This window comes from Leiobunum rupestre, chromosome 5 (assembly GCF_980474605.1).
Source record: "Leiobunum rupestre chromosome 5, qqLeiRupe1.1.hap1, whole genome shotgun sequence".
In the NCBI taxonomy this organism is placed as follows: Eukaryota; Metazoa; Arthropoda; class Arachnida; order Opiliones; family Sclerosomatidae; genus Leiobunum; species Leiobunum rupestre.
Genome location: NC_143388.1, coordinates 27,614,348 through 27,629,318, shown reverse-complemented (window position 1 = coordinate 27,629,318; position 14,971 = coordinate 27,614,348). Strand labels below are relative to the sequence as shown.

Sequence of the window (14,971 nt, the reverse complement as noted above, 5' to 3'; positions counted from 1 at the left end):
CCATGCTAGCCGCCGATTTACTCTCCACGCAAGATTGGTCAAGCGAACACGGCCGGACCTTCAAACGAGATGTAGGCAGACTTCCACCGCGAGCTCATTAAAGTGGAAATGAATTCGGCCTAAAAATAAATTTCGTTTAGAAAAAATAAGCCAGGCAGTTTGCGTAAGGGTATGGATAGCATCCGATTCTAATTTTATGACCAGGGACGGGGGCTATTTTTCCTTTTGTTATCCGGAAGAACTTGGAAAATAACATGGTCAATTGGCTTTTAGAGCCATCTATATTGCCACCCAATTTTCCCCGCATTCCGGTCCTTTCGTCGTTTACCCCAATTTTTTTCCCAACGGTTCTATATACCAAATCATCGCTATATCTCGTAATAATTTGGTCGCGAAGGATGGTTTCGGATATTTATGAGATTTTACTCAGACCAAATTTTTCAATTTTGCTTCGTTGTTAAAGGGCAGTAATATTCTATACTTTGCTACGATGGTGTTTTCCCCAAAATTACTTTCTTGGTGTTACAATATTTTGGAAATGTTAACAATATTTGTGATGTCGCACAATATTTCTGCGATTTCCCTTTGCTTTCCAACAATATTTCTGCGATTTCCCTTTGGATTTCCAACAATATTTCTGCATTTCCCTTTCCTTTCCAACAATATTTCTGTGATTCCCATTGATTTATCACAACATTTCTGTGATTTCCATTGATTTATCACGACTTTCATTTGATTTCCATTGATTTATCACGACTGTCACGTGATTTCCATTGATTTATCGCAACTGTTGTGATTTGCATTGATTTATCACAACTGCCATGTGATTTCCATTGATTTCTCGCAACTGTTGTGATTTACATTGATTTAACACAACTGTTGTGATTTGCATTGATTTATCGCAACTGCCATGTGATTTCCATTGATTTCTTGCAACTGTTGTGATTTGCATTGATTTATCACAACTGCCATGTGATTTCCATTGATTTCTCGCAACTGTTGTTATTTGCATTGAGTTAACACAACTGTTGTGATTTCCATTGATTTATCACAACTGCCATGTGATTTTCATTGATTTCTCGCAACTGTCATGTGATTTCCATTGATTTCTCGCCACTGTTGTGATTTGCATTAATTTATCGCAACTGTTGTGATTTGCATTAATTTATCGCAACTGTTACGTAATTTCCATTGATTTCTCGCAACTGTTGTGATTTCCATTACGTTCCAACAATATTTCGGTGACTTCAATTGATTGATCAGAACTTGAGTTAATTGAATTCCCGTGATTACCTACGATATATACACCTAATTACTTAATTGACTACCTACGTTCGTTAAGTTCCCACACACGTAAAACGAGAAATTAATATTTTTAACGCAGCGATCCAATTAAAGGCAACGCTATTTTCATTTTCTGGGCCAATAAAATGACATCGTTGCTCTCCATTGCGCCAAGTGTAAATGAATAAAAATCCATTGCGAACAGGGCCTCTTCCTTTTCGAGATTTCCCCCATCAGCACTTGGAAGCGAACAAGGAGGGGTTCGCAGCCTTGTACTCCGAAAACAGAAAGAGAGTTGGAAAGGAGGAAGCGGGCTCCTTTAAATAAGTATTTCCCGTTTTACGGAGGTACAGAGAATGTGATCTATCTTTTTGACGGGCCCGCTGTTGGAAAAACAAGACCATGGTCGTCATTTCCGCGAAAGAGCGCCTTCGTCATTACGACGCCTGTGGGCGGAAAGTAGAACCGTAATAAGGATCAAATTTCGACTGATTGGTGGTCGTCAGACATAACCGGTACAGAACTGAGACAGGAATGCGCCAATCCTTTTCAACAACGCCAGTCGTCACTGGAGGGGGTTTGGAAAAATATTACCTTTTCGTATCAATTTCCAATTGTGGCGGTTAACGTTCGACGTGAACCAAATCGGTTTTTTTTTGTTTAATTCAAATTTTAAGGACTCCGGAATTTTTCATTTTATAGAAATTAAAATCACATAAGTATTGTTGGGTTGCAATGAAAATCACAAGTATTGTTGGATAACTTGAATAGCAATGCAAATCACATAAGTATAGTTCGAAAGCAATGGAAATCACATAAGTATTGTTGGGTAGCAATGCAAATCACATAAGTATTGTTGGATAACTTGAATAGCAATGCAAATCACAAGTATTGTTGGATAAATTGGATAGCAATGCAAATCACAAGTATTGTTGGATAACTTGGATAGCAATGCAAATCACAAGTATTGTTGGATAACTTGGATAGCAATGCAAATCACAAGTATTGTTGGATAACTTGGATAGCAATGCAAATCACAAGTATTGTTGGATAACTTGGATAGCAATGCAAATCACAAGTATTGTTGGATAACTTGGATAGCAATGCAAATCACAAGTATTGTTGGATAACTTGGATAGCAATGCAAATCACAAGTATTGTTGGATAACTTGGATAGCAATGCAAATCACAAGTATTGTTGGATAACTTGGATAGCAATGCAAATCACAAGTATTGTTGGATAACTTGGATAGCAATGCAAATCACAAGTATTGTTGGATAACTTGGATAGCAATGCAAATCACAAGTATTGTTGGATAACTTGGATAGCAATGCAAATCACAAGTATTGTTGGATAACTTGGATAGCAATGCAAATCACAAGTATTGTTGGATAACTTGGATAGCAATGCAAATCACAAGTATTGTTGGATAGCAATGCAAATCACATAAATATGGCTTTCCAAAAAAGTCACTAATTTACCATCTAAATAGTGTAAGTTTTGAGGTAATTTTCTAACACATTTTTTTGGCATTTCTAAAATATTTTGTTTCGTACAAAATTGATGACTACGTATTAAACCTTTTTTTTTGGAAACTTAATGATAAAGTAATTCTCTAAGATCGAAGTGAAGTATCGCTTCTCAAAATAGATGACTTTGTAAAAATACATTTTTTTAAATCAATGATAATGTTCTTCACAGCTTCTCTATGATCAAAGTGTAGCGCCGTTTCGCAAAAAAGATGAGTAGGTATTAAACAATTTTTTTTTTCGTTTCGCATCAGCTATTAACCATATCTAACAACGTGCAATTTCCAAGTTGGGTTGAAATTAAAAATAAATATATAGTTGAATTTGATGGTGCTTTGTCTTGGATTTTTAAATTCACCAAATAAATTAGTCATTATAAAATATTGGATGTTTCCGAAGTGGTCGCTTCTTTTTAGCGGTTACGCATTGTGGCAGAACTGCGTATTTCATTCTGTCAAATACGTTACGGCGACCGCCCATTAAAATACCTCCTTTGGATCTCTTCTTTTTTATGGCGTGCGAAGGTATTTTAGTACTTCATTTGCATACCACGGCCGTTATACGGCTGTATATAGGGTCTGTCTTAAGCGAGGGCTCGGGTTACCCCGGCCTTCGATTGGCATTTCGTGGAATATACGGGCTCGTTGAATAATCAGAAGGCTAACCGCGAGGATGGAATTTATCCTCAATTTGAAAGAGGTTTCGAGTTTACTTTAAAATTCTTAGTCTAATGGATAGGATTAAATCGGTCGTATTGCCAGTTCCTATAAAAGTAGATTTCTTCATTTTAGATGTTTTGTATTATAATTTCATATTAAAAATTAACAAAAGTTAATTTATTGGAACCAAAATTGTAAATAAATTCGTCGTATTTAGCTCTTGAAAGTTAGAACGGGCCTTTGAACATTGGTACGCGTTTCTGGACGTTACTATAGGTCCTTGACCGTTGGTACTGGTTCCAGAACGTTGCTATAGGCCCTTGACCGTTGGTACGGGTTCCAGAACGTTGCTATAGGCCCTCAACTGTTGGTACGGGTTCCTAAATGTTGCTATGGGCTCTTGACCGTTGATACGGTTCCCTGAACGTTGCTATGGGCCCTTAACTGTTGCTATGGGCTCTTGACCGCTGGTACGTGTTTCTGAACGTTCCTATGGGCATTTGACCGTTGGTACGGGTTTCTGAACGTGGCTATGGGCCCTTAACGGTTGCTACGGGTTCCTAAACGTTGCTATGGGCTCTTGACCGTTGGTACGGTTCCCTGAACGTTGCTATGGGCTCTTGACCGTTGGTACGGTTCCCTGAACGTTGCTATGGGCTCTTGACCGTTGGTACGGTTCCCTGAACGTTGCTATGGGCTCTTGACCGTTGGTACGGTTCCCTGAACGTTGCTATGGGCTCTTGACCGTTGGTACGGTTCCCTGAACGTTGCTATGGGCTCTTGACCGTTGGTACGGTTCCCTGAACGTTGCTATGGGCTCTTGACCGTTGGTACGGTTCCCTGAACGTTGCTATGGGCTCTTGACCGTTGGTACGGTTCCCTGAACAATGCTATGGGCTCTTGACCGTTGGTACGGTTCCCTGAACGTTCTTCAAAGCTCCCGCATATTTTATGAAGGACAGGCATTTCGTGTTTGTAAAGGAACTTACAAGATTTTAAAACCGAAATAGTGGTCTATTAATCACACTTTCACTCGGGGCCTCAAACGCTTTAAAAGCGACCATGAATGTACTTACGACGTTAGTATTTATTTAAATTCTCCGTTCAATATTTGAAAATATTTTCACGAATAAAAACGTAAACATTAATTTGTTTAAATTCTACTGTCAGTCCTTTTAAAAGATTGTTCGATTTTTTGTTGAGAGCTTTTCAATCACCTTTCAAAAAAATCTCTCTGGTGAAAAAAAGATTCCATTACAAAGCGTGAGTACTGCGAAACAGCTGAAAAACGTCTTACCTTATGACCCATAATGGCATAAAGCATAATCCGAGAGCCGGTAATGTTCCAATTGACCTTGTACGCCGCTCTGACGATATTTACTGTTAACGGGTAACGCGTGAGAACAAGTTGCGAGTTCGACCGGTAATCGACTAGTTCCAGTTTTGACGACTTATCGGACAGCCTCTATTGGCCATGAAGATAATATCCTTAAACAACGCCGACAATCTTTCTCAACATTGCCAACAGAGATTGTCAATGGTTTTCCCTACTTGAAAGTTTACCTTTTTTTTTCGGGGAATTTTGTGGCAAAAGGTTTTCCTCCCACTCATTATTTAATCATTCAATGCCCATTACCATAAGTAACATAAGAACAAAAGTATGTCAATAAGGATGCACCGTTATATCGGCCGATATTAACAAAGTTATCTATCATAACACAGGGTTGCCACAAATTTTCAGATTCAAATTCCCTGACTTTTACAAATTCTTAAAATTCCCTAGACCTTTCCCTGACTTTTTAGGCCCATTTTTAAATTCCCTGACGTGTGGCAACCCTGTAATAGTAGTGTACATGATAAAATCATTGTGCAGTTATAACATTTTATTCTAATTTTTCATTAAAAAACGTTTGCAAGAGCATATCCTAATATGTTTCTTTTCATTTTACATGGTACATATTTTGTAATTACAAATCGAATATCGTTGATTTTTATTGGTTTTCACTCGTAACCCCTGTCTAAAAAAGGTATGATCTAGCTTCTAAAGTCTGGCGTACGTGGCGCGGCCAATCAAATCAAATATTATCATTAGTTAGTTCATCGAGAATTTTCTTATTTATAAAAGTTTTTCCTGGAAATAGTTTTCTAATAGCGGTATCGGCCAATATCGGCTTCGATTAAGCTGATATTGGCCGATACCGATCCAAAATTTATCGGTACATCCCTAATTAGAAGTAGTAAACATTATCACCTAACTGATTTTCAGAGCTACAGCGCAATCAACGTTTAGTTCTCAGCACAGAGCCCCCTAGCGTCTAAATAAAGCCTACCAAGGACGATAACACGTTACTCAGTTCGAGTGAAAGTCCAAATCGAAGCTCTGCGAGAAACAAAAATAGGTTCGCTCAGGAAATAAGCATTAAAACAATAGGAAGTGTCATACTTATTGTTACATGTTACTTATGCCATTACCAACAAAGTTATAAAACAGCTTTTACTCTTCTAACTGTACAGCTCTTGGGGTATTTACGTAAAGGCGATCTCATTAGCAGGTTGATGATATCGCAGAATTTTGTTGTTATAGGAGCTTGGTTAATGGCTAATCAATATATATATATATAAGTACTTGTATGATCCAGACGGACTGCATTACGTAATTGGCTTCCTTGACGTCCAATTTGCTATCGCCTAAGATCTCTACTGTTATTAGGAGAAAGTGCTTAGGTATAAATATAAGGTTCAAGAAACCTTAAACATTTGAAAATCAAAATGTTTTAGTCGAGATCAAGTTTTTAAAGAAGTACAACGTGTTTAAAAATTAGTGTTAGTAATTAAATTTCAAATCAATATTTTGTTAAGAGGCCTTATATTTAATATATATAGTTTTATAGCTCGTCAAATGTTTCGACCCTTTAAAATTTCGCAACGCATCAAAAACTCGGTAAAATATAAAACCATGTTTTTTTAAGTACTCATTGTTATCGAGATAAAAGAAATCATACATGACGTCACGTTTGTGTTCTACAAATATTACAACATTTTACAATATATTTAACCCAGATTTTCAAGGCGAATTTTATGTATCTATCATTTACGCAAACAAATATTTAGCTTGACAATAAGAATATATCCTGAAAATGTTTTTGTCAATTTTATAGCAGAACCCGTGTTACGGAACGTAATACGAAAAAAAATATAATCTAAAAATATATTATATTATACCAGAAGTAAATGAACCGAAGTTATCGAAATAGCGCTCAGAATCCCCGTCTTTTGACGCGAAAAATTGTTCTTGGAAATGGTGGGTATAGATATTTCTATGTATAAAAAATGGTTTCATAAAAACAAAAACGTTCTTTTTTGGCCTAGGAGCGCGCCAAATTTCAAATTCGAGGTCAAAATTAGTGCTCGGAATTGTTTATTCATTAACCACAAAATTTCCGATTTATTTAACAAAAGTTGGTAAAAAGAATATAATTTTAACTTATTTAATTATATTTTTTACGCAAAATTAAAATGGTATTTATTTAAATAATTTTTGGTTTTTTTACATAATAGGCTTATTATTTACACATTTTACAATTTTTATTCAAATATTGGTTAATTAAATTTAAATATCGCCGAACTTATTCTATCCATGGTTAAAAGATAATCGAACGCCGACCTCTAGTCAAAATGTAACTTCATAAGGAAAACGCCTCCAACATGGGGAGTATAGCAGTCTGATAACTTCGGTTAATTTACTTTTGATAATACGGAATAGATTAGACGTTTTAGACCGTAACTACCTTAATTAGGTTCTTCCCTATAACCGGTAAATTAGAAAGCGAAACGAGAGACAACAATGGTATTCCGATTCCATCTTATTAAACCAAAATAAATGACAAAAGAATTCACGATTAAAAAACTTCGTTCGAATTTTTCCGCGCAACGCTCATCACTTCTAAATTTAGTGATATTGGTTTTTCCAAAGAGGGAAATAAAGAATCTTTTACTTGGGCGCTAGAATCACGAGATGCGTTGAAAGTTTGCTTATCCTGTCTTTATAATTTATTTTATTTTGACGCGGGCGATTTTTTCATTCTTTCGAAAAATTGTTTAAAAAAAGTGTATTAGTAGTTCAATAACCTCAGGTGAAAAAGCGTTTCCTATAAATAAAACTAGCTGAGCAAAAAATAAGTTTATATTCATAAGCGGAGAGTAAAAAAAATCTAAATACAAAACTCTCAACGCCTTTTGCTTCAAATTAGGGCGAGATAGTTCTAGTCCCTGTTTTGAGTTTAAGAGCGCTTCTTAAGCGCGAGTGAAAGTGAACAGGAAGAAACATGCGCGTTTTTTCTTTTTCGGAGATTGCAGTAAATAAACTGCCATTTTTAGTTGCAATTTTTATTTTTTGTTTTTTTTTGTTCAATTTCATATTTTTTGTTAAATTCTACATATTTTGTTGAATTTCATATTTTTTGTTAAATTCTACATATTTTGTTGAATTTCATATTTTTTGTTAAATTCTACATATTTTGTTCAATTTTATATTTTACTCTAAAACCCATAATTTCGAGTTTTTTTACTTTATATTTTACTTTAAAAACTTATATTTGTTTATTTTTGGTTCCAATTTATATTTACTATAAAACACATAATTTTGTAATTTTTCTTAATTTATATTTTACTTTAAAAACTTATATTTGTGTATTTTTTTTAATTCTATATTTTACTTTAAAAACTTATATTTGTGTATTTTTTGTTAAATTTTATATTTCAATTTAAAAACTAATAATTGTGCTTTTTTTGTTAAATTTTATAAGTAAAAATTTATACTTTCGGTATTTTTTTTTGTTATTTTTTTATTTCACTGTAAAAATTTATTTTCGGTATTTTACAAAACAAATATTATTTTGGGTATTTTTTTGTAAAATTTTATATTTATACTAGGGTATAGGAGTTCACTAGTAAGTATTGATGGAAACTTGACCTTTCCTCCTTTAAATTAAATATTTTTCTTGAAAATTTATATATTTCTCTAAAAATATTATTTTTTATAAGCTAAATTTTCTAAAACCGCTTCCTAGAAAACCACTTTTAACTTATGACCCCTCAAATTTTACTCCACATTATCTTAAATAATCTTAAAGGTACAAACATTGGCAATAAAAAAAATTTAATTTTAATCACGGTAGGATAATCCTATAAAATATGAGTTTTCCCACTAATCAGATATATTTTGGGGATTAAAATGAGAAATATAAGTGTTTTTAACGGCAGTTCGGCTTCTAAAATTATATTCTAAATTATAAAAAATATATATTTTTAACGCTATAAACATATTGGGTAGAAAAATGTTTGAATTTTAGTAACGGTAGAATAATCCTATAAAATCGGAGTTTTCACACTAATCAGATATATTCTCAGGATTAGAATGAGAAACAAAAGTAAGTGTTTTAACGAATGTTCGGTTTCTAAAATTTACATTCTAAATTATAAAAAAAAATATATTTTTAACATAAGGGTACCAAATTTTTTTAATTTTAATCACTGTAGAATAATCCTATAAAATAGAAGTTTCTATACTATTCCGGTATATTTTCGGATGATATAATGAGAGCCGAAAGCAGCCCTAGATTAAATCAAACAACCGCCCATTCCTACAAATAAACTCATCTTTTTCAGAGCCGTTATTCAGCCTTTAATTTACGCTTTCAAGCGTGGAAACAAAAACGGTACACCACCAACCGTTATCTCGTTCAAGCACCGCGTACATATACTTTACCTCTTCCCTCGACTTTGACAGAACTGCGCGGTAAGGTCGGATTCGATCTTAGCGATTTCCCACGTAAAGGCGCGCGTAAAAAATAGGCGGTTTTATGTAGATCTTTGCAAAGTCGGTTTGCCGTGAAATTAAGAATCGGCGTTAAGAAAAAGATACTGTTTGGAGTGGGGCTTTTTTCATGGTGTTCAGTCAGTTCTGCAGTTAGCCAAATTCTTTCATGCGGGAATTTTCTAACACATTCTAACGAGCCCATATTATGGCTAATTTTTTAACGAAACCCAAAATCCAGTATATAACTATAAGGGTCATTCACTTCACTTGACCAAAAGTTCAAATTATAAATAGCCAAAAAAAATATTGGTTGAAATAAGAATGTTTTAAAAGTAAATTATTTTCTTATATATTAAACTTATTATTTACCATGGTGAATATTAGTAGAAATTATGTTTAATTCAGAGAAAACGGCATGGTATTAGAAGATAAAACTTATTTTATACAATAAAATAAGTTTTATCTTCTAATACCATGCCGTTTTCTCTGAATTAAACATAATTTCTACTAAATTATTTTCAATATTACCTCATGAATTTAAATAAGATTAAATATAACTCTAAAGGGTTGTTCGCTTTACAAAACTGACCCCAAGTTAAATTAATCAAATTGATAACAATTTAAATGCAAGTTATAAAAACAATTAGAGTTTATAAAAATAATTTTATTTAGTTTTTAAGAACAAATATTATTTTATAAATAAAACGCTTAGAAATAATTTAATTTATGGTTTAAAATAAATTATTTTTTAAATATTGACTCTTTAAATTAAATTAAATATTTAGAGTTCAATAGTGGTCAAGAAATATATTTTTGGAGACCTAAATTAACCATATTATTTGTAAAATTAAATTTCCTTTTTAAATTCAAGTTTTTCTAAAAAAAAGCTATTTGTCAGTTTAAAAGACATTACAATAAAAACTTAACGCATATTTGAAATTTTTTATTTAATACTTAAATATATTAATATATAATGAAGGTTTTCATTTAATATTTTTAAATTAAACTACTTTAAACTACGCCATTTGCTAAGCTCTACAAAATGAACTTAAAATAACCTAAGGTGAAACACGAAATTTAATAGTTTAAATATCGTGTCATATTTTAATGAATACGTCTAAACTAAATCAGGGTTTCTACATTTTTATTCAAAGGCTACGAGTGTGTTATCTGATCCTGTAGACCACTAATCTCCCGAAATTAATATTTTAAAATATTCTCACGGGTTTTTATAAGGTCAAAGTATAGAGGTAATAAAATGAAACTTTTTAGCTCGTAAAATAATATTTTATAAGATTTGTAGAGAAGATAAAGTTAGATTTTGTTATAGTTGATTTTTATTTTTAAAAAGGTGTTAAGAATATTTTTAATAGAATATTACCAGTAAAATTAAATTAATTCACAAATAATATATAATAATATAGACAAAAAGATGGGAATCGACAAATATTTTAAAAAGTAATCGACAAATATTTAAAAACATAATCGACAAATATATAAAAAAAAATTAAGAAATATTTGAAAAACAATTAAGAAAACTACCTTTTAAAATATTTCACAATTGTTTTCTAAAGTAATCGACAAATAATTATCAAATATTTTAGAAAATAATTGTGAAATATTTTTTGAAAAAATAATTGACAAATAATTAAAAATATTAAACGAATAGTTTGAAAAATAACTGACAAATAATTAAAAATGGTAAACGAATATTTTCTAAAAATAATTAAAAATGGTAAACGAATATTTTCTAAAAATAATTAAAAATGGTAAAAGAATATTTTCTAAAAATAATTAAAAATGGTAAACGAATATTTTCTTAAAATAATTAAAAATGGTAAACGAATATTTTGAAAAATAATTGAAAATGGTAAACGAATATTTTGAAAAATAATTAAAATGGTAAACGAATATTTTGAAAAATAATTAAAATGGTAAACGAATATTTTGAAAAATAATTAAAATGCTAACCGAATATTTTGAAATATAAATTAAAAATGGAAAAATATTACTTACAAAAATAAAAAAATGGTAAACGAATATTTTGAAAAATAATAAAAATGGTAAACGAATATTTTGAAAAAAAATTAAAAATGGTAAACGAATATTTTGAAAAATAATTAAAAATGGTAAACGACTATTTTGAAAAATAATTCACAAATATTTAAAAAAAATAATGTTAATGATATCTAGGAGCAATATGTTTGTTGCTCCTAGATGATATAAGCTCTAAATAAATTAAAATGCCTGTAATGTTTGACAACAAAAGCTGATAATATATACTCTTTATAATAAACATCGAAATTAAATGACACGTAGGGTAAAACCCATGTAAATAAACCATGTTTTTATCTATAGAAACCGCGCCCTAATACCTTAAAATGAAAAACATTTGAAAATAAAATGAAAAAACTTGTAGTTCTAGTAAGCTCACCGTAATTTGAAAAATTAAAAACGCGTTATTTTTTTCTCTAATTTTCCATTGGCACCTTCCCAAAACTTGTTACGCGAGAACGCCGACATCCTAACTTCCTAAGCCTAAGATAATCATTTCCCGAAATTCCCGCCGGGAATAATCATTTTCGACGCGTTTAACTTTTAAAAAAAAACGAAATAGTGTACATAAATATCTTAAAATAACTCGTGATCCTAAGTTTTAATTTCTTGACAATATGATGGTCGCAAATTCAATTCAAAAAGACCGGCAATTTTTTTTAAGGAGACTGTTATTATTGTCATGAACCAAAAGCCAAGGCTTAAAAAGTGTGTGGCGGCTCTAAGCAAAAAGAAAACGGCAATCTGTATTTTGATCGGTGCTTCGCTAATAACGTGAGTACATTTTCCCATGTAAATTGAAATATAAACGCTTTAGTGTCAAATTTAGCCCAATATAAATGTCTCTAAACTGACACTTTATTCAAATTCTTACGTCAACCACACATTTAATTAAGTAAATTTAAATCTACGTAAATGATAAGACAATCATTTAATGCGGTTGGTAATTTACTCAACTAAAAACGAGTTAAATCTACAAATTTAACTATCCGTCAACTAAATTATAAATCACTTACCGTTCGTAAAAAATCTGGTGTATCTAATCAAATCTCAGATAAAATTCCAACTTCAACGCGTGCCTCCGTTGCCGAAGGAAAACGTGGATTATCGCGCACCACAAAAGATAAAAACAATAAGTCAATTTAAATATTTATAATCCTCGTGTTGGCTTGTTTTACGATATTTTGGATAACGCCGTTGTTCACAAATCACGAAACCGGCGAATTTTCTCTCTTTCGAAACGCTCAAAGAGACGCGTAATTTTTATTTTCGATACCGCGACAGATGACCACGAAAAATAAAGAGCGTCTCGGATTTTTCTTTGTCTAGTATTCGAGCGTGAATGCTAGGCCTAGTCGTCGCTCCACTCGGTCCATAGCTGTCAAATGCGAAGCGTGTGAGGGACTACTGGTTCGAGCTCGGTCTGCTAGGATTCTACACTCTCCTCCCTCTCACGCGGCCAGGGGGGGACGGGTTTTTATGTACGTATAAAGCGTATAGGAAGAAGAATCACTGAATGGTGCTGTTACTATAGAAATGGGGGATGAGAGAGGCACCTAGCCTCCGCGAAAGCCAGTTTTCCCTGCCTTCAGAATGCGTCAGTTCGGTGGGGAACGCTGTTATGAAAACCCAGCTAGTCCCTATCTCTGAGTCGGCCCGCTGCCCGTGGAGTGGCGGGCTTTGCCTAGGTACTCGGTGGATGGATTTTATTTTCATTCCCCCCCACTTCATCGATGGCGATTGCTGCGGAGACTATGCCGCCACCTGTCGTTGGCTTAATGAACTCGTTGGAAATTGATAGATTTAAAAAATGGTTTTGAGCGTTAAATTCATAAGGTGGATAATCACGGTAAATCACTGGAAATTACAGCAAACTTTTAGATATCAAAGAAATATTGAAAGAGATCGTAGAAATATTATGAGAGATAGCAGAAATATTATGAGAGATCGTAGAAATAATATGAGATATCGTAGAAATCATGCGAGTAATCGTAGAAATCATGTGAGTAATCGTAGAAAACATGCGAGTAATCGTAGAAATCATGTGAGTAATCGTAGAAATCATGTGAGTAATCGTAGAAAACATGCGAGTAATCGTAGAAATCATGCGAGTAATCGTAGAAATCATGTGAGTAATCGTAGAAAACATGCGAGTAATCGTAGAAATCATGTGAGTAATCGTAGAAAACATGCGAGTAATCGTAGAAATCATGTGAGTAATCGTAGAAATCATGTGAGTAATCGTAGAAAACATGCGAGTAATCGTAGAAATCATGCGAGTAATCGTAGAAATCATGTGAGTAATCGTAGAAATCATGTGAGTAATCGTAGAAATCATGTGAGTAATCGTAGAAAACATGCGAGTAATCGTAGAAATCATGCGAGTAATCGTAGAAATCATGTGAGTAATCGTAGAAATCATGTGAGTAATCGTAGAAATCATGTGAGTAATCGTAGAAATCATGCGAGTAATCGTAGAAATCATGTGAGTAATCGTAGAAATCATGTGAGTAATCGTAGAAATCATGTGAGTAATCGTAGAAAACATGCGAGTAATCGTAGAAATCATGCGAGTAATCGTAGAAATCATGTGAGTAATCGTAGAAATCATGTGAGTAATCGTAGAAAACATGCGAGTAATCGTAGAAATCATGCGAGTAATCGTAGAAATCATGTGAGTAATCGTAGAAATCATGTGAGTAATCGTAGAAAACATGCGAGTAATCGTAGAAATCATGCGAGTAATCGTAGAAATCATGTGAGTAATCGTAGAAATCATGTGAGTAATCGTAGAAAACATGCGAGTAATCGTAGAAAACATGCGAGTAATCGTAGAAATCATGCGAGTAATCGTAGAAATCATGTGAGTAATCGTAGAAATCATGTGAGTAATCGTAGAAAACATGCGAGTAATCGTAGAAAACATGCGAGTAATCGTAGAAAACATGTGAGTAATCGTAGAAATCATGCGAGTAATCGTAGAAATCATGCGAGTAATCGTAGAAAACATGCGAGTAATCGTAGAAATCATGCGAGTAATCGTAGAAATCATGCGAGTAATCGTAGAAATCATGTGAGTAATCGTAGAAATTTTGAGATTCAGAAAATTGTGAGAAATCACAGATATTGAGATACATCACTGGAAATAACAATTATTGAAATACATCACTAGAAATAACAATTATTAATGGAAATCACAAATATTGAGATAAATCAATGGAAATCACAAATATTGAGATACATCACTGTTAATAACAATTATTGAGATACATCACTGGAAATAACAAATATTGAGATACATCCCTGGAAATCTCAAATATTGTAACTTGAAATTACACTGGAAATTATAGACAAATGTGATAAATCACTTGAATTCAAAGAAACATTTTACTAAATCACAGAATATTTTTCTAAAATCATTAATTAGGTGTACAAAGGTTTTTCCATAGTTAGGCTTAGTAAGTTTAATTGGAGCGAGATAAAACTAATCCGTTAATTTCTATATTTTAATAACGGTTCCCTTTTTACAATTTAAAAACGCGTGTCTTTTTTTTAAAGCTCTCGCATTTCTCTTCCGCTCGTATCAATTCTCCAGCTTACAATTTTTCAAAACCTTAAAATTACA

General features: G+C 32.7%; 2 protein-coding genes across 4 annotated transcripts in view; one reads left to right on the top strand and one right to left on the bottom strand.

Moving 5' to 3' along the window:
- LOC149944032 (uncharacterized) overlaps positions 1 to 13,001 on the bottom strand; it is an 89,922-nt gene extending 76,921 nt beyond the window's left edge. For both annotated transcript variants that reach the window (XM_090175384.1, XM_090175386.1), the window contains exon 1: positions 12,363 to 13,001. The gene's annotated coding sequence lies outside the window, so the exon portion shown is untranslated. The remainder of the gene's footprint in view (positions 1 to 12,362) is intronic.
- LOC149944031 (UPF0462 protein C4orf33-like) overlaps positions 1 to 14,971 on the top strand; it is a 76,023-nt gene that overhangs the window by 46,058 nt on the left and 14,994 nt on the right. Inside the window, exon 1 of one of the 2 annotated variants that reach the window (XM_090175393.1) lies at positions 11,923 to 12,120. The exons of the other annotated variant lie outside the window; for it this stretch is intronic. Within the exon in view, the coding sequence (XP_090031519.1) occupies positions 12,029 to 12,120 (92 nt within the window). The 5' untranslated portion in view covers positions 11,923 to 12,028. Of the gene's footprint in view, positions 1 to 11,922; positions 12,121 to 14,971 lie in introns of those variants that run through there. 2 annotated transcript variants of the gene reach the window in all.